Source organism: Micromesistius poutassou, assembly GCF_964030765.1.
Source record: "Micromesistius poutassou genome assembly, chromosome: 9".
Classification (NCBI taxonomy): domain Eukaryota; kingdom Metazoa; phylum Chordata; class Actinopteri; order Gadiformes; family Gadidae; genus Micromesistius; species Micromesistius poutassou.
Genome location: NC_140279.1, coordinates 17,847,771 through 17,867,985, shown reverse-complemented (window position 1 = coordinate 17,867,985; position 20,215 = coordinate 17,847,771). Strand labels below are relative to the sequence as shown.

General features: G+C 46.7%; 1 protein-coding gene across 1 annotated transcript in view; it reads right to left on the bottom strand.

The window, feature by feature from the left end:
- Window positions 1–4,655, bottom strand: part of scfd2 (sec1 family domain containing 2) — a gene marked incomplete at its 5' end in the record, with an annotated part of 45,694 nt that extends 41,039 nt beyond the window's left edge. The window contains 3 exons of the mRNA XM_084472957.1: window positions 3,308–3,468; window positions 3,898–3,999; window positions 4,613–4,655. Of these exons, the coding sequence (XP_084329083.1) occupies window positions 3,308–3,468; window positions 3,898–3,999; window positions 4,613–4,655 (306 nt within the window). The remainder of the gene's footprint in view (window positions 1–3,307; window positions 3,469–3,897; window positions 4,000–4,612) is intronic.
- Window positions 4,656–20,215: the final 15,560 nt, after the last annotated feature.

The following is a 20,215-nucleotide window of genomic DNA, read 5'->3' as shown; positions in this document are numbered from 1 at the left end:
CCTCCTCCCTCTCCACATTAGTCCCGAGCCAACACCCCCTCTCTTCCCCACCGCTGTACCCCCCCCATCCTCAATCCCCCCCCCCCCTCCCCCCTCTCTCTCTCTCTCTCGCTCCCCCTCCCTTTCCCCCCACAGGGGCCATTCAAACAAACACATCTCTCCCCACATTTTTTTTTCTTCTCTCCCTCAGCATTGTGAAATCTCCAACCTTTTCCAAGCTGCACTTAATCGCTCTGCCAAACAATGTTTGGGAACTTCCATGGATCTGTGTTCTCTGTGTGAACACGAGTCGGCCAAGCGCAGAGAAGATGGGGGAATCACGCTTTAGTGGCAGAATAAGTGGAGTGAGCACTTTCTCTCTCCGTCGCTCCTTCTCTCCCAATGTCTCTCTCTCTCTCTCTCTCTCTCTCAATGTCTCTCTTGTAATCTCTCCCCCCTCTCTCTCTCTGATGTCTCACTTTACAGCAGAAAAAGGCTGTGCTTTCTGGTCTGTATGCACTCACAGGCAGGCCCGTGCTATGCTATGCTATGCTATGCTAGTAACGCTTCTACTCGCGCAACAACCCATGACCATTAAAGACAATATTTGGACAGGCCGGGCATCGGGTAGCTTCGGGGCGCCCAGTTTGACCAGAGTCTCTGGGATCAAGTTTATTGCGATTGGCTGAGCATGTGTCCACACATACAGGGACTGACTTTCCCAATTATTTGTTGATAATTAAATGTTAAGCAAGCAACACCGAGTACAACAAGTACAAAAAAGATTAAGAGATTAAACTATTTAAAACAACAACAACTGGATGACGCAGACGGCGAGTTAGGTCAGGTCGAAGCAGCCTTTCACAGTGACAACAATCAGTGTATAATGTGAAACTCTGGAACAGGTAGCTCTTAGTGAGGGGGCTAAAGAGCAGAGGAGAAGAGCGGGGGTGGAAAGGAGACAAAGGAGAGGTGGACAGGAGGAGAGGATGAGAGGAGAGGGAGTCGGGCAGAAGAAGAGGAGCGGGGAGGTCAAGGGGAGGGAGGAGAGGAGGAGAAGAGGAGAAGGAGGAAGGGAGAAGAAAAAGAGGAGCGGGGAGGTGATGATGAGGGAGGAGAGGAGAATGAGAGCAGGAGAGCAGGAGTGGGGGGGGGGGTTCAGGGCTGAGCGAGGGGTTCAGAGGGGCTGCTGGCCCCACATCATTTATTATGAGGCGACTCTACAGGACTCAGACCTGAACCCGTTACCCCCCCCACCCCCCCCAGGGCCTCCAAGTACATCAATTTCCCCCTGACTAATTCCTCTCGTCGTGAGCCCGCCCTCTCCCCCATTGTTCACAACAAGCTCTGGGTTTTTACGACAATGTGGCCGAAAGAGAGAGAGAGAGAGAGAGAGAGAGAGAGAGAGAGAGAGAGAGAGAGAGAGAGAGACACTGAAAAGGATTGTGGGGAAAGGTTGCGAGTTTGATCGTACGTTTTGGCAATAGGTGTTTACGTGCTACTGGGCAAGGATCCCTTGGCATGGCAGTGCCAGGTTTAGAAACTGGAGAGATGGGGGGGACTTCATCAGCCAAGAACAGTAACAGTAACAGAATGTGTTTATCATTGCTTTTATCGGGAAATAATCAAAACGTATGTTCCGTTTTGACGAGTCTTGGCTTGTGGCTGAAGATTCAGTAGTTCTGTGATCTCTTTCGTCGTTCACTGACCACCTGGCGAGAAATAAACCTCATTTCGTTGTGTGTGTGTGTGTGTGTGAATGTGTGATGTTTTGTGTGTGTGTGTGTGTGTGTGTGTGAGAGAATTTATGTGACAGTTTGTTCAAATCTTTTTATTGTGCATGTTAATGCCCTTTGTAAACGTTGTACTTAAAAGGTGCTATACAAATCAAATGCATAATCATTTGTGTGCTAAAAATGTGCATCTGAGTGTATATGTGTAAGTATGTGTGTACTATAGATGTGCGCTCTTAAAATATCTATATCTATATATATATATATATATATATATATACATATATTTGTTTTTATTTGTGGGCATGGGTTATCTGCATCTGCATGTGTGCTGCATATGTCTGCTGTGTATAAATGTGTGTGTTTGTGTACATAATGTGGAAGTGTCCTGCATGTGTACGCGAGGGTGTCGGTGGGCATGTATATGTATGTATAGTGCATATGGACATGCCTATATATCCTGTATGTGTATGGGGGGATATAGCTAGCAACTCCAGGGGAGGAAATGGCCGTCTTTGGTTTAAAAGCAGAGATGGAAGATTGACTGCAGCACTTTTCAGCACTACAGCTGAAACCTCACAATACCTGGCTCCCAGCCCTGGCACACATGGTGTCTAGAGAGCTACGGTGCACTCCACACCTCCAACAACCAACAAAAGAAAACTGAAAATTCGGCCTGCAGCACTTACCACCGTGCTCTCCGAGAATCGGTTGAACGTGTTGTAACATCTTCGCCCTGCGGAACCAGATGCTAATGCAAATATACGAGGGGTAGAACTCAAGAACGAGATGCGGAGCCAGCATCAGCAACGCACGCTGCGTTCCGTTGCATTTGAGCCAAAACCTTGACGAAAATGACAGCTATGAAAATTGCTAAAGTAGTAAGTAGCGTGCTACATCCATGTGGATTTTGAGGTCCGACCGTTCAAAAAAACAGGCTAGGTTTAGGAGTGGTGTGCATGGCAGCCGCCTATAACTGCAGCAATAACAGGAAGCTATTGCAATTTCAGCGCGCCATTACGAAGTCCACTGGTGGCCTTGCTGTGCACTAATGCTACCATTACACACAATTAGACAATAACGATTGCCAATGCACTGTACAAGCAATGGTAATGTTGGAGTGTGCAATTACTGAAACAAGTGATTACTTTAAATGACTGATAGTTTCTTATCGTGGCATAGTGTGTGTGCCATAAGAATGTGTATGAGATGAAAAGCAAAAAATAAAAATATCTTTCTATTAAAAGCCGTTATGTAGGCTACACAGATAGGCCGATACAAAACTAGCCCCTGTTTTGCTGAAAGATGACTGGAGCGCAACCGACTTCCCGGTGAAGCGTTCTGCACCAATCAGCATCTCTCTTGGGTTGAGCTTCGGTTTAAATCTGTCGGCCATTGATTGACAGAAAAGCGTTTGGCAGCCCCATCCATTCTGGGGTCCATAAAGCTGCAATCTCACCCAATCATGAAGCAGAGGCCAAGCCCCGCCCTTTGCCCGGCAAAGTCTGAACAGGAAATGAGGGCCAGATGCAGCCCCTGGAGGAAGGTAAGTGTTTCAGATGCAGCGCAGCATGCTAAACAGAACCAGGCCTCACTCTCCATACTCCCAGCCTGCACAATGAACCTTTTTCTGGGACCCACAGGGAGGGGAGGGGGAAGGGGTCCAAGAGGGACGAGAGGTACTGGGCCAGTGAGGAGGAGGAGGAGGAGCTCCGAGAAGCTAGTGGGACACAGTTGGCCGAAGGTTCAGGTTGTCCTGGTCCAGAAAGAAAACCGATTGAGAGTCAGAGAGTCGCCATTCATCAATGTCCTCCGCTGATTTTTTTTTTCCCCCTTTCTTCTCGTCACAGAATAATCAATACGCTGCTTTGCATACCTCTGAAAATAAACGTTGTGTACACATGGTGCCGATTTGCTTTCACATAATCACATCCAATTTGTGTTGGCTAATAACACGCAAGGTTGGAGAGGATACGGGGGAGCAGTGTGAGCCAAGAGCAGTAAATATCTGCAGCCGAGGTGGAGGTAGAGACCGAACACGGCCAATAGATGTACAGTAGAGGACAGGATCCACACCGTGCCGAGAGGCTATCCAACATGTAACTGACACGCAACACAGCCGGGGCCCGGCTCACATAAAGTCCACCGCAAGAGGATTTGGCGGAAGGAGTCGGGGACCTGTTACTTGAGCTGCCGCTTGTTCCGCTCTCGTCGGAGGGGACACTCGGTGCTCGTATCCTGTGGCGGTGACACTGACAGATCCGAGAACAGGGCCGCCGGAACCACTCTGTTTATCGAAAGGGACGGAAATTTGCTTTAAGATCGTTCGTCCCGGGGCGGAAAAATACAGTTTATCTCTGGTTCTTTTTCGCGGTCATTACTCTAGTCTCTAGGTGAGAGGCAGGATGAGTCTGTCATCCTGGCGGGTGTTTTGTGACGGAGGGATGGACGTCACGTACAGTCCAGGGAGAAGACACAGAGTTCTCGTTCTTGTTACAAACAGTGCAAACGTGTATTAAATCTCTCCACCCTTATTTCGTTGGATTTGATCGTTCTTTTGGTTTGTGCTTTTGTTTTGACTTGATTGTATTTTGAACTACTTTTTATTATGTGATAATCTTCATGCGGGTTTGGGTTGGTGGGGTTTGAGGCTCATGGTTATAAGGAAGGGTCCAGGTTTTTATGACGTGGAAAAAAATTATAATAAACACTGTTGACTGCTTTGAATCCAAAGAAAGCACACAATTTTATTTCAAACAAAATCCACCCTCCATATTACCTAGCTGTCATGATGACTAAGGCTGCAGATTGCATGTACAGACTTTAAACCAGAAATCTGATATTTGTAATTCCACAATGCCAATCAATGGAGTTAAGTGTATACCGTGTATATGAATCACCCAGCATCTCTACATAGAGGGCCGGTGTGGTCGCCGCGGTCATGTCTCTGTCCACAAGGCACACGGCTCCCTGTGTGTTTATTCACCGAGGTCCAGACACCATCACCCACGCACAGGCCGAGGTCGGTACTCAAACACAAACCTCCGCTGGCTTCTCTAGCATCAGGCCGATGTGGCGACACAAGGCCTGGTCCTCCAACACCAAATTGTAGAATCGAAACCAGCCCTTCTCAGACTCAACACAAGAGGTTGATAAATAAACAAAAAACTTGGACCCCGAGTGCACTTAATCTACACAATTACGTTTGCTGTAGTGCGTACGGTTTTACGTAAGTACGCACGAAACGTCTGGTACAGCTGGTGTGGAGGGGTTTGCTCAAAATGCCCTGAGTATGCCTAATACGTTCCGTTAGTATGTGTGGCCACATAGGCTGCTACAGATCATGGCGTCATTTACCAGATGAGAGCCCATTCTCAGCCAGAAACCCTTGGGATGTGTATAAACACCCCCACACACACACACACAAACACACTTTTTTTTCACGGACGGAAACTGATTCAGACCCATTTATGAAGAGCGCACACGCACACAGACACGTCCGCACGAGATTGTGATATCGCCACGGACTGGACACTATACCTGTACATGTATTACGTACGGACCGAAAAAGGAATGAAGAAAGAAAGGTTGAGAGAAAAAAAGTAAAGAAAAAAAAAAAAAAGGGAAGACGGAGAGAAAGCAAGTAAGACTTAAGTAATCAAATGAGCAATAAAAAAGGAAAGAAGAAAAATAGAAAACCAAAAATACTTGGTAATAAAAGAAAGAATACAAAGAAAGAGAGTAAATGAATGATAGAAACAAAACATGAAAGGTTGATTTCTGGGGTAAACAGGTCGTTTTCCAGAATAAAGTAATGACTGTTTATTCCCTGAAACTCGCAGCAAAACAACTGACTCCACACTTCCATTGTTGCCCAATTTTGTACGTACGTACGATTTTTTACGTTATCTCCATGAATCACCGGCTTTGATGGCGCGGTCATGATGCGAGATACTTAACTCTCCTCCATTCACGCCCCCTGGTTTGAATGAAGACAGGAGCCCTGCAAAGGGTTAAAAAAACACATCTGATTCCAGTTTGGCCGTCTCTCTCTCTCACACACACACACACACACACACACACACACACACACACACACACACACACACACACACACATACACACTGGGCTGAATGACTGACGACCACTGGCGCGAAAAAAACGGGCGACTTTCAAAATAAAAGCCCGGCTTAACAGTGAGGTAAAGCATCCGACCAGTATGAGGCCATGAAAGGCATGCTTCTCTGGTATTCCTCACTTAATAACACTATTAAGGAACACGTCGTTTGCCGTACACGTAAAAAAAAAAAAAAAAGAAGAAGATTGGACAGAAATAGGAGGTCAGTTACTAACGAGTTCCCTTCATCAGCCTACAGCCTCAGCCGGCCAGAGGGGGGCACTGTCGCACCATACTGAGAACCCCCTCGACCGCCTCCCTCCCCCGCCACCCCCCGCAACAACAATATCCCCCGCTACCATCCCAACGTCCCCCCCCCTCTCCTCTCCTCTCTCCTCTCTCTCCTCCAGGGAAAAGTAAGACTCTGCTACAGTACAACCAGCCAGGGGGCGAGTATAAATGTATAAATTAATCTATTACCTTAATCTGACCTCAGAGGATGGAGTCACCACTGTGTGTGTGTGTGTGTGACTGCACATGGTGACTGTGGTCCTGTTGACCTCACCCTGTCACCCAGCTCAGTGTTGCAGTGTTGGGGGGGGGGGGGGCGGGGCGGGGGGCTGTGCTCTTGTGTCCTCCAGCTATGGGTGTTGGGTGTGGCTCCTTCTGCTGGACCCAGCCTAAACACAACAAGGGCGCTGGACGCAACGCAGCCATTGGTCCGAGAACCGGGTCGATGACTCATCGCTACGAGATACAGCTGTTTCTCCTGCGGCCATGGGGTTCATCAAGAGCGAGGGGCGGGACCCGCTGCCGCCGCCGCCACCGCCGCCGCGGGCGTGAAGTGGACTGCGGCTGCCGTGGGGCGTGCACGTGAAGTGGGCCGTGGCTGCCGGGGGGGCGCGCACGTGAAGTGGAGTGCGGCTGCCACGGGCGTGCACGTGAAGTGGTCTTCTGCTGCTGCCATGGGCGTGCGTGTTTCGGGAGGGGGGGGGGGGGCGGGGCGCCGGGTGAGTGTGCACGGAGACCCGGGGGTGGTAAGGGGGGGCGGAGGCACAGACTATTGACCCCCCCCCCCTTTAAGTGAGAGGTCACAGAGGTAACAGTGTGTTTACGTGTGACAGAGCGAGCGGGAGAGCGAGAGAGCCAGAGAGCCAGAGAGGCCCCACACGCACATCTGGTTCACAAGCTGGGCCCCGCGGTGACGGGGGAAGGGGGTGGGGGGGCGGGGGGGGGGGGGGGAGGGGGCATGGGTGTGTGTGTGTTTACGCACATTGTTTAAGCGTTAGTCTGTGTGCGTGTGTGTATAGTGCATGTGTGTTTGTTTACATGTGTCTTTTGAGTGTTCGTCTGTGCGTGTCCGTGTGATTACCTGTGTTTTTTAAGCGTTTGTCTGTATTTGTGTGTGTGTGTGTGTGTGTGAATGTGTGTGTGTTTTTTGTGTGTCTTTGTGTGCATTTAATACACTTTTATATTGTGCAGCTTTGCTCCCATTTTGTAACAGAGAAAATAGGACTCAACTGTTATATTTCAAATCAATTCCGTTTGTTACAAAGAAGGAGCGAAGTTAATTGGCAAAGGAGGAGAGAGAGAGAGAGAGAGAGAGAGAGAGAGAGAGAGAGCGAGAAAGAGGAGTGTTGTCATAGCGACAGACGTTTGTAACACCTTTCGTGGTTTAACTGCAGCAGACAAATACAAAAACAAGGAGAGAAATGATGAAGGGAGATATTTAGAATGACTGAGCGACAAGGGAACATAGTATGTGAGCGAGAGATGGAAAGAGAGAGAGTTAAAGGGAGCTAGAGAGAGAGCTAGAAAACAGGGGGGAACAGAGAGGAGTAGAGATTACATTAACGAGACGGAGGCAAGAAGAGAGAGAGGTGAAAGGACAGAAGATGGAGTGAGAATGTATTGATAGGCCTTATCACCATGGTGACAGAGGTTATCAGATACACGATGGATAGAGGGCTGGGATGTGACTCAGCAGAATTTGGTGTTCAATGACCTTCCATGATCAAACATTCACACACATACACACAAAGAATACACAGGACTCAGGACTAAGCCACTCTGATGGGCACGCACACACACACAGACACACACACACACAGACACGCATACACACACACAGAACGCAATAATGCCATAAAGCGTTAATCAGTGCAGACCGCACTCTAAACATGAACAGACATACTGCCTCGGTCATTCTTCCATTTTTACTGGAAACCAAATGAAATAGGAGCTTTATTTATTATGAAGTTATGAGTTATGAGTTACGAGTTATTATGAAGTTATGAGTTATGATGAATACTCTACAGTAGGGCATGTGATGTTTGTGTGAGTAACTATGTGTGTGTGTGTGTGTGTGTGTTTGTGTAACTGTGTGTGTGTGTGTGTGTGTGTGTGTGTGTGTGTGTTTGTGTAACTGTGCGTGTGTGTGTGTGTGTGAGTAACTGTAACTGTCTGTGTAACTATGTGTGTGTGTGTGTGTGTAACTGTGTAACTATGTGTGTGTGTGTGTGTGTGTGTGACTGTGTGTGTGTGAGAGCCTACATTCAGGAGGGAAAGGGCAGCAGAATGAGGTGAATAAAACATGTATTCACATCATCAGGGGCGACAGGAAACATCAACACACAGGACCACCGTCCCGTTTCCCAGCATGTCTGGGGATTTCACAGCAGAGCTATTTATATTACATTTACGGATAGTTAGCTAAAGTGCTGTTTGTTTATTTCATCGTGTTGTACAGAATTGGAATTTGATTTGATCTAAACCTACATCATATGTTGAATGCATTGCCGTTAGAAAGCCACAGAAATACATAGATACAATGTATTTTTAGAATATTTATTTTGATTGTTTTTATCATTGGAAAATGTAATCCAATACAAGGCACAATTGAAAATGATACCCTGCTCTAAAATGGGCTCCCCTGGTAAAGTAAAGCCCAAGTGAATGCTTGAGTGAGTGAGTGAAAGTGAAAGTGAATGCCAATTGACAAAGCGGCCATTGAGTTTCTCATAGTTGATACTATGAACCACATAAATGCATTGGTATTAACGTCTGTTTGCATAGCAACGCGTCGTGCGATGCTAGATCTCGCTAAGCGCGCGTCTCACCTGACGTGGTTAGCGGTGGACGCTAGCATAATAGCTTTACTTTAGCATGGTTGACTGCCTTCTCTGTGTGGGGCTCATGGCATCAGAGCAGTGAGGTGTGAAGAAAACAGGCTTTCTGTTAGCGATCTCAGAGAGAGAGAGACATAGAGAGACACAGAGGAAGGGCGAGAGAGAGAGAGATTCTGCACACACAGCACTCCACTGTTAGCGTCTAACTAGCGTGCCACCGCTAACACCAGTCGCATAGAACCACATTCAACTCCAAAAAAAAAAAAAAGGGCTGCCCTCAGCATGTGGAGCACACACACAAACACACACACACACACACACACTCACAAGGTATATGCGTAATTTTGACGAGATGGACAGAACCTGCACAGAGAAAGGCAGTGTGGCTTGTGTGTGTGTGTGTGTGTCCTGGTGGAGTTCCAGAAAGAGACAGATATATAGTATGAGAGCAGACCACGGTTGTAATAGAGAGAGGGGGAGACACACACACACACACACACACACACACACACACACACACACAGATACAGAGATACAGATAGAGCGACAGAGGTATACAGAGTGAGTGAGATGAACCGTAGTGATTCAGGACTATAATAACACAACTCTAATCAACGCAGGCGTCGTCCTGGAACACAAATATGTGATCGGGGACAAGATAGGAGAGAATGTATAGGGAGGAAAAAGCAGACTCTCTCTCTCTCACACACACACACACACACACACACACACACACACACACACACACACACACACACACACACACACACACACACACACACACACACACACACACACACACACACACACACACACTATTTTTGCTTGCTCCCTCAGCTACAGCCCCCCCCCGCCACCTCCACTTCTCTGGGGTCCAATCGATCACAAACAATTCCCAGAATTCTTCGGGTCGGAGACATACAGCCCTTTCACATTATCAATGGTCCTTATCAATGACTGAACCAGACCTCATCCTTCACAGATAACCCTGAGAGAGTGACCGGGTGAAGACTTACAGAATCATTTCTTTCAGGACAACCATCCATCTTTGGTAAGGCTGCGCAGGACGTGAAACCCTTCCTGATGACCTGGTGTTTCAAATACAAAGTCTCTGGCACCAAGTCAGAACTACAAAAAAGCAACCACTGGCATTGAGGCATCCATACAAACCCTTGTGTATAAGCTTAAGAAGCTCAAGAAGAACACGTTGAAATACCTGGGAAAAGAAAGTTCAACCGGTTCTCAGCCTTAACCTCGGATACACAAGAGATCCGCTACTACCGAGCTGCGAAGGCGCAAACAAACCATCTTTTTGTTGTGGTTTTTGTGGCTATTTTCTGCGAAAATCTTGTTTTTCAGAGGGCTTAGATTCCCTTGTGAGCCAGCCACCGACCTTTGACCCCTTGAGTCAGACATTGATGTACAGAGCTGAGCTAGACAGCCACAGCACACTGTTTGACTTACCTATCCACAGGCAGTGATTAATGTCTACCAGTAAACGTTCAGCATCTTACCACCTCAAGCTCCACCGCCCCCCCTTTGACTCCTTTCCCACCAGTGAGAGACACCATCCCTGCCTCTATTCCCTCTCATCCTTCCTTTTCCTATGTCTCTTCCTGGACAGATGGTAAACACATCGCTAAGGCCTCGCCTGTGTGTCTGTCGGTCTTCTGAGGCCATCCAGAGATGAACGTCTAAACGTCTGAGCGTCTAAACGCAAACGCCACCGTGGCTCCAACGTCCCCTTCTCGCCTTCCCATTTCATGCTGCGACCAGAGCGAGGTCAGAGGTCAGATTAGTCACAGGTTGTATCCCGACTAGCTGCTTGTTTACAGCTAGTATTTATGGCTAAACATCGTCATAAACACTCTTAGTTACTCTCCTGTCTCCGCGGAAGTCGGGAAGACGCAGACCACGTCTTTCTCTGGGGCTTGTCCCCTTATATGGGATTTTAACAAATCACTCACGTCTTGTTCTTCCTTTGATGAATTATAACGATTTGAATCATAAAAGTCATAGTTGACAGAGGAATGGTGCTCTGTCCCGCTCAACTGGTAGAGCATGGCATCAACACTGCCAGGGTGAGGGCTTAAGATTCCCACCCATTCCTAAAATGCATGCATAAGGATAATTTAAGATGCTTTTGATAAAAGGGTTAGTTAGAGTCTGACTAACCGTAACCTAACCCATATATTTCCATGATTATGTCATGTTTACCATTAATGATTTTGAAAGACAAATATAACACAGATTTCAATAAGAACATTAATCATGTCGATGTATAAGTTTAAAGTGTGTGTGTAGGTGGTAGTTTGCTGCATGTGTGCCTGCATGCGTGGGTGTCCATAAGCATGTGTTTGTTTGTGTCCGTGTGTGTCCGTGTGTGTGTGTGTGTGTGAGACTGCACACATGTGTGTAAGTGTGTGTGTGTGTGTGTGTGTGTGTGTGTGTGTGTGCGTGTGCGCGTGTGCGTGACCCTGTGATGGACTGGCGTGACAGTCGGGGTGTTTTCCCATGCTTAGGAGGGCCAGACCCTAGCCTCCTGCCATGCTGCTTTCACACGCTGGTGTGTCAGCCCAGGGCAGCCCCCGTGTTCACACCAGCGTCATCTAAAGTGCTTTAGCACCAGATTTAGCCCCCAGCTACTGGCCCTGCTCTGGGGCCGGATTAGCATGAACAACATTTACAGGCCGACAACGGAAATCACTAAAAGCACAAAGCTAGAATAGTGAGCCTGTGTGAATTGGTCTATGCTGCAGAATTGCCCTTGACCAATCAGGGCCAGCAAATCACTCACTAAATGGCTCTATTTATTGTTTTCTACCTAGCGACAGTGCTCGAGCCTTGGCTAGCCGCTTAGCCACATCCTTCAAACATTTAGTGAGATCTCTCTCTCTCTCTCTCGCTCGTCCAAGGAGCGCTCCACTGTGTTTTGCTGATTAATTTTCCTAGGGTGAACACCACAAGAACCTTCAATTGCGTGACAGTATAACAGTTGGCGAGGTTGTTTGAGCTGCTCTGTAAATTATTGCAATCTAGGGTTTCTAGAGTGAGGACGCGGTGCATGTTAAGGCCAGGGCTTCAAGCTAAACACCCGGCTTAGATGTTGAAGTGTCTGAGCCAAAAAGTCTTGAGTCTCTGAGCAGCAACAGGCGAGGAGATCTGTGGACGGATGGACGGATCAATCGAATTGAATTCATGAAACGATATTTGAATTCAATGTGTTTATTTTATTCGTAATTTTTATTTATTCGTAAGTCTCAGTGCACACGGCGTACACATCAGGACAAACCAACCATATACATGTGCAAATAGAACTAAGATCCTCTCAGGCGTGAAAACTGAAAAAAAACTGAAAAAAAAAACGTAAAACAGACTTGTATAAAAAAAACGAAAAAGAACTACAGGCAACCCGATTACAGTACAACATTCTAAAATGATCCAATTTAGCATATTTCAGAATGTATTCAGTTAACAAGTAAATTACTTTGTCAAACAGACAGAGCGGTGCCAGAGCGATGCCAGAGCGATGCCAGAGCGATGCCTTCATTTCCATACACTATATGTTCCATACAGTAGAGTATAGTGGCTTTGTGTACCGTCTTGAATAGGGGTCGTGGACCAGGGGCTCCTGCACTCTCTGAAGCAGAGACACAGCAAACTCGCTACCGAGAAACTTTGAGCGTCAGCCCGTTTTTAATGGACAGTCGTGCAAACTTTGCAGAAATAACATTCACTTTTTGCTACTTCACCTCCGCGCTATTATTTTTTTTTAAACAGGATGTGGAACAGTGGTCCATGGAAAATATCCCCCCCCACCAAAGAAAAGGTACTTATTCTTCACAGTTCTGCACGTCGCTCTCTGAACTTCTCACCCTTTCCTTGTCATTGACTTGTCAAAGTGGCGCCCAAAACAAAGTTGGAAGCGGTTGATACCTTATGGCATTATGGCACGTACATATATTTTCAATAAGCCCCCATTTGGACACCCAAACTGCAAAACACACTCATTGGATCCCCCATCAAACGCACTCAAACATGCAGATTCCTACGCGTAGCAGTAAAGCATGTTGCTGTCAATGCGTGAGAGGGCGATGAGAGACAGAGAGATGCTCCTGCTGCAGTCTGTTCTGGCTGTGGTTCCTCTGAACGAACACACACACACACACACAGCTCATGGCAGTGCTTGAGAGTAGGGAGGCTTCGACCTGATGACAAAAATGACAGTGAGAGATGGTATGGGGTATGGGAGAGGGGGAGACGAGAGAGAGCATATGGCCGCCTCATGTGGACCGGACCCCATTACCCTCCTCCCACTCATAATTAGCGGCAGGGCGTCGGTGCTTGTATTTTGTATTTCTGGGTTGCTTTTGATTCCCCATTTCATTCTCTCTGAGAACAACGACAGGACAAACCAGACCCACATGTCTCCCCCGGCGTGGCTTTGTGGAGAACAATAGCTGTAAGAGGGACAGGGGCATTTCAGTTCAGATCAGATGAAAAGTAGGACAACCGTGGAAAGTGCTATCAGCTATCAGATAAATCAGAGCAAAACATTAGCTTGGCGGTATTTGTCTTGGTGGAAGACCTTTCATAACACTGCAGATTAATCTAATGTGTTTAAAAACAACAATAGAATAGTAGTGGATTTCCAAATCTGTAAAATTGCTTCAGCGAGTTTTGGCTCAAGTCATTTCACCTTCGGTCTGTTGTGGCAGTTGGCGGAGTCATTTCACAGTAGACATGAATGTCCAAGATTTGTTCCCAGGGAACGTTACCCAAATATGATCCATTTAGAACAATTTGAAACTTTTCAAGGAATTTTCTGGAATTTACAAAGTTCTGGAATTTACAAAGTAAATCATTTGATAAGGAGGAGACGGATACTCGACAAACAAACACAACTAACAGGATCTCTCCCTGCAGCTGAAAATGCAGTTCCTGCGACAGAGCTAGCCCAACATGTTCAGTGTCTTGGCAGTTGTTCTGACGCATTCTTTCACTTCATCTCTCAGTCCATCCGCTCTTAGGCTCTCTCTACCAGATCATCCTCAAACATCACACACATACACATATCCACACACATAAACACACACACACACAGCCGAAGAACCCTCTGTGTGGGTTCAGAAATCCCTCCCAGACAGACTAGGGGGGAGGCCTGGTGTGTGTGTGTGTGTGTGTGTGAGAGAGAGGAGTGTTTCAGTTCAACATGTGCTTGCAGCCCTCATCCACACTGCATTAATAAACGTCCCACCACCTCATCCAGACGTAATGAGATGCACAAACATCAATGCATGAGCACACCCGACTAATGGCATTAATGTGAGGAGCAGCGAGAGGCTTCTGAGTTCTGAGATTTGAGGAAGTTGTTGTCGGGGGGGGATAGGAAAACCATTATGAAAAACAGGGAAGAGGGAAGAGATGGTGACGGGAATGAGAAGGGACAAATGACAGACGTTTTACACTCTTCCAGAACTCGTCGGGGGAGTTTGACTCTTCTTGATCTCGCTCTGAATCCAGCTGTCAATCAGAAGTCCCGAAAACAGGCAGCAGAATTACAACTCGCTCCAAAGTAAAAAGGCTGTCGCTTTGTGTTCAGTTCGCTCAAGATGGCGTCAGGACAAAAGGGGTCGGGATTAACATTGCCAAACAGATTTGTTTTATTTTTGTTTTTTTTCCGAGACCAATCAAAGCTTCACTGAAAGCCAGACAAATCCCTCTATCCATCCAGCTCTGTCCAAACACCTAAACATGGAAACTTCCAGAGTCAGAGGGGACAGAGGTCTGGAGTGTTGTGGCTGACACCAAAGAAATACACAAAAGACACTTCTTGGGTCGTGTTACAAGAACCGTCAAACACAAACAGCCTTCAATCATTGGCCACAAAAAAAGACATGGTAGGATGCCTTGACAGGTGAATTTGATAGGCTTAAGAGGCTAACATGACATGTTCGCTGAACATAGTTTTGTTTTGTTAACACCGTCACACGCTCCACTAGTATGGGAGACAGGGGAGGGGGGGGGGGGGGGGGGGGGTGGGGGTTACGGCGTTACATCAAACACACGGCAAATCTCACCCTGATCACACTCTCTGAGCTTCTCAGCTTCCACACAGGCCAGTGCCCCAGGGAACTCTGGGTAATTAATGACAGGCAGAGGGTGTCCCTGGTTGACCCCCCTAGACCCCCCCCCCCCCCCACCCCCTGGATGCTCAGTTACTGCGGCAACCGGTGATTTCAATATCTCCTGGGTGATTGGTCGACCCAGCCTCCCCCCCAAGCCTCGGGGCACAAGGTGGGCAAGAGTCAACAGAGTTTGGGGATTGGAGGTTAGGTTTTTGGGGGGGGGGGGCTCAGATGGGTATAATTACAAGGTATTACAGAGAAGTCGTCTTATTCCCACTTTGCTGAGGGACCTGGAGTCTACTGGGGGGGGGGGTGAGGTGTGGGTGGAGGGCGGGGGGGAGGGCACCACCCCAACCCCAAATAATACTATCCTCTTCACATCTGGGTGTGGAGTGGAGCCTCTGTCTGACTGTTGACTGTAGGGGGCACTAGCTAGCTATCAGATGCTCTGCAAAGACCAGCAGAACATGGTGTGCCAGTCACACATGCATGGACGCACGCACGCACGCACACGCACACACACACACACGGTCGTAGAACACGGTCGTAGGACCTCCATGGGGGAGTTTCATTGACCATGGGTCTCCATCCAGGCCTGCTCTCCTCTTCACCCTTCACTGTTCAGACACAATGAGAACCACGCTGCCATAGCCGCTCTGCAGCCCAGGGTGGAGGGCCTGGAGGAGACTCAGCTTACTCTGAGAACCATGGACACAAGCGTGTGCGCTCACACACACACACACACACACACACACACACACACACACACACACACACACACACACACACACACACACACACACACACACACACACACACACACACAGATGAACTGAGAGACACACACACACACACACACACACAGATGAACTGAGAGACACACACAGATAAACTGAGACACACACACACACACACACACACACACACACACAGATAAACTGAGAGACACACACACACACACACACACACACACACACACACACACACACACACACACACACACACACACACACACACACACACACACACACACACACACACACACACACAGATAAACTGAGAGACACACACACACACAGATAAACTGAGAGACACACACACACACACACACACACACACACACGGATAAACAGACAGACCCACACAGACACATATACACACGCCCTGTGGCCTGTGACCTTTGCCCTCTGCCCAGCAGGTAGTGACAAATGAGCTGATAGTTAATGTGAGCTGAGGTGGACCTTCTGCAGGCATGAACACTGGGCCTGTGTGTGTGTGTGTGTGTGTGTGTGTGTGTGTGTGTGTGTGTGTGTGTCAACAACAGGAAGCACGCAGCGCGACCTAGCAGAGCACATAAAAGCACGCACATGCACCCCCCCCCCCTCCCCCCACCAGCAGACTTTCATGTCTCCCTGGTCTCTGGTATCTCTGTGCTCAGAAAGGGGACATCAGCTGCAGCTGGGTGCAGTTCTAAGCCCGCCCTGCCCAAAGGAACACCATGTCCCCTTCCAAAAATGCCTTTATTCATGCCGTGCTGCATATGGTCATTAATATGGAATCAATGCCATTCGTCGTGCAACTGAGCTGAGCTGAGCTGTCATAACGCAAGACCATATGCGTGTTGCGTTCACTTTATCCCATCGGTATTGGCCAATGATTTTTCGGTATTGATGTGACGCACTCTGCTTTCAATGATTGTAATAAAAGATGCAATATAAAAGGTTTATGTTAGTATTATTGTTACGAACTAGGCATTTACCGGAGAAAACATTGGATCAATGTTCATCTTGATTCATTAACGTTTCTAATATATTTTAGCGTAATACACATGAAAACATTCCGGGCCTGTCTTTACTTATCTCATATTGACATGTAATCACTTTCACTCTCTCTAAGACGGAGCAGCTTTGGTGACTGCATCACTAAGTCAGAGGAGGCGGGGCTTAACATTCCGAACAGTAATAATAACACAGTGGGGGGGGGGGGGGGGGGGGTGGCTTTTATGGATAATTAAGATAAGGCTTTCATTGTCTCCAGTTTAATATTTTCTTCATTTCAGCGCTTTAATCAAAAAACACTTTACAGTTAATGAATGACATTTTCTGATATATAGGTTAGAAACGTGCCGGCAGTGGTTAGGGCAGGTAGCCTTGGGACATTAGGGCTTGAGCCCGGAACCTTTTGGCCGGGGGTCAAACCGTCCCACTATCCTGCCCCCCAGCTAGGATCTGATGGACTGATCCCTCCTACGTTTGCTCCTGTTGTACTCGTAGGCCTTACATTACGGCACACGGACTCGCGTCATATCGTAGGAGAACTTCGGGACTTTTAGGGGACGATTGCGGCCACAAGCATTCCCGCTCAATACTAGACCAGTAAAAATGTGTATTTTAAAATTTGATGTAAAAAGGAGCCGCGTCCAGCTTAAAACATAAACGTCGCCATTTGATGAGCCGTACCCCATTTCAGCGTTAAGCTAGAAGAACACACAAAACCTGCAATAGCAAGCTTCACACAACAGCAGATCACAAATGTATGTATGTTAGCTAAAGGCAATTAATAAAAAAAACATAAGTTACCTTCAAGGTTAGTGCGTACAGGGCTGAGCTGCTTTTAAAATACTTTTTTTTGTTGTTGCAAGAGCTGAGAGATCAGTAGCTCCTCACATCGTCAGGTAGGCTGTTCCACTGATCAGTGGCAAAATTGTTTGTCTACATTATTCTCTTACGCTGCAATCCATTTGTTACACTGGTACGCCCGACCTGCTCTAGCGAGAACGTGACGTAATTTCCTGGCGTGCAGCACTTATAGCGTTCCCGTTTGTCATTGGCTAGTCATTGTTATTGTTAGCTACATTAGCCTCTTTAGCAAACCAGCTCGAAAACAAACAACACAACTTTACATTGTATTGCACGGACAGCAAGGACCGTGCAATGCATAAATTGGTGATCAGAATAAAGTAGCAATGTAATCAAGTGTGTAAGAGCATTTAAAATTATTACATTACATTATTACATTACATTAAAATGACCAACGTGATACAAACACAACATTTTTTATCTCTTTATGGGCGCAGCCATTTTTGTTGTCGAGTCGTACGGTCAGCCTGACTGAACTCGGTATATACTCTCAGAATCCCGAGTGGGAACGACCAAAAGGGGGAGTTCCTCCATGAAATGCCGCAAGAAAGCTGAGAGATTTCCCACTTTGCAATTGCATTCCCCCCATTACTCTATTAGACCAAAAAGCGGTAGGAAAATATTGCCCAGGTTGATCAATCCCAAAGTGATGATTTGGGCTTTGAAAGCAGCTTTGATTGGAGACCCGGAGTGGCCGTTCGGGGTGTGGTGAAATCACCATGAACGTCACAACAAGGAGTGGAAAACGTTTGGATTAAACAGGTCAGTGGCCAGGTCTGTTTGAGATATACTGTAGGGCCACTGTCTCTCTCTATGACTCTTACTCAGCCTCTCAGCCTTTTTGCCAAGCTTGAATGCAAGGCATTGTGGGGGATCTCTCCCTACGCCTACGCCAATACGTCTGCCGTATTCTGTAGGAACGCAATTAAAAATGTGATGTCCGATGCCAGGATGGCAAGTCGACAGACCACAGTGACCTGTTGCAGCAGGGAGAAGAACACAGAGACAGAGAGATACACAGAGAGAGGGTGAGAGTGAGAGAGAGATACAAAGAGAGAGACACACAGAGCTAGTGCTGACAAGGCCACACTTCATCCAGACTGTAAGATGACCACGTGAGAGAAGGAGCTTGTAATCAGCGGGGCTGGCATTTCCCAGCTCCCTCTTCACCTTGGTACAAACACAGCTCTGTACGTCACGCAGGAACTTTAGCAGTTCCGACAAACCAGAACTGTGAGAAAAATTAAATCGCTTTTTCCACTTCTCCTGGAGATTGCACAACAACACACAAAAACAGACATTAGTGCGGGGGGAAAAAAAACCCAGGCCACATGAAAGGTTCTCCTGACGCTCAGAGTTTGGGTTCTGAAGTGAAACACAATAGAGAACCGCGGAGAAATGTGCCACAGATGTACTGACGTGGTGAATACAGTTCTGTCTGCAGTTGGAGAGCTAGCCTACAGAAAACAGCCTCTTTTTTTCTCAGGAATGAAAAAAACAACAACCTTGGAATGATTTCAGTTTCAGAGCCTTATATTATATCATCTACATCATGCATAGAACGCCTTACTTTTCTTCATCTGGCTTCAATAAAAGTAAGGGTTTCTATGCAAGAGTTTATACAAGTTTGAAAGAATGACGTATTTTTCCATGTGTAACTTAATTTGTCTCATTTGTGTACATATTTTGTCATTAATAACAATATAATGTCATTAATAACAATATAAATACAAATATTACTAATATCACAAATGGCAATACTTATTATAATGACAAGATATATATATATATATATATATATATATATATATGTATGTATACGATGGCAAACCAATTCATTATAACAGGTTGTGTTGCTATGTGAAGGGATACTACTCTACAATTATGTATCTTTTCAATATATATATATATATAATATTTTTTATATCTTTTACAAACATTTGACTCTCTCTAGAACTTGGTAAAGGAGCTGCTGCAGCACCAGACTATTAACAAAGTCATTCCCCGCATGGAGACCCAGCTCAGTGGAGGGGGGTATGGCTCTGATAGCATTCCCTTAAAGAGGAGGTGTTTTGCAGAACGTTGAAAGTGCAAATGTGGTAAAAAAAAATCACTTGCGGCGCTGAGAATTTCAGCTATTCAGCCATTTTGGATGTAATATACACCTATTGCAACGGTCTCTGAGTTACTGTATTATCTAGAACCGAGTAGTGGAACATTTATAGATATAAATGCAGCTATACAGAATTAGTGATGCTAATTGCTATGGCTTGGCCCAAAATCTTTAGCCTGGCCTTAGCAAAACCATTACCCTTCCCTGAACTTAACCATCTCTAAACAAATAGTGAACTCAACCGACAAACCAAACCAAAAATGATGACACAAACACGCACCCGTCACCATCACCCACATCAATCACCGTCACTCCTAATGAATCATGGGAAATTACCACCAGAGAAGTAGTTTTACTCAACCAAGGATGACCCAGGCT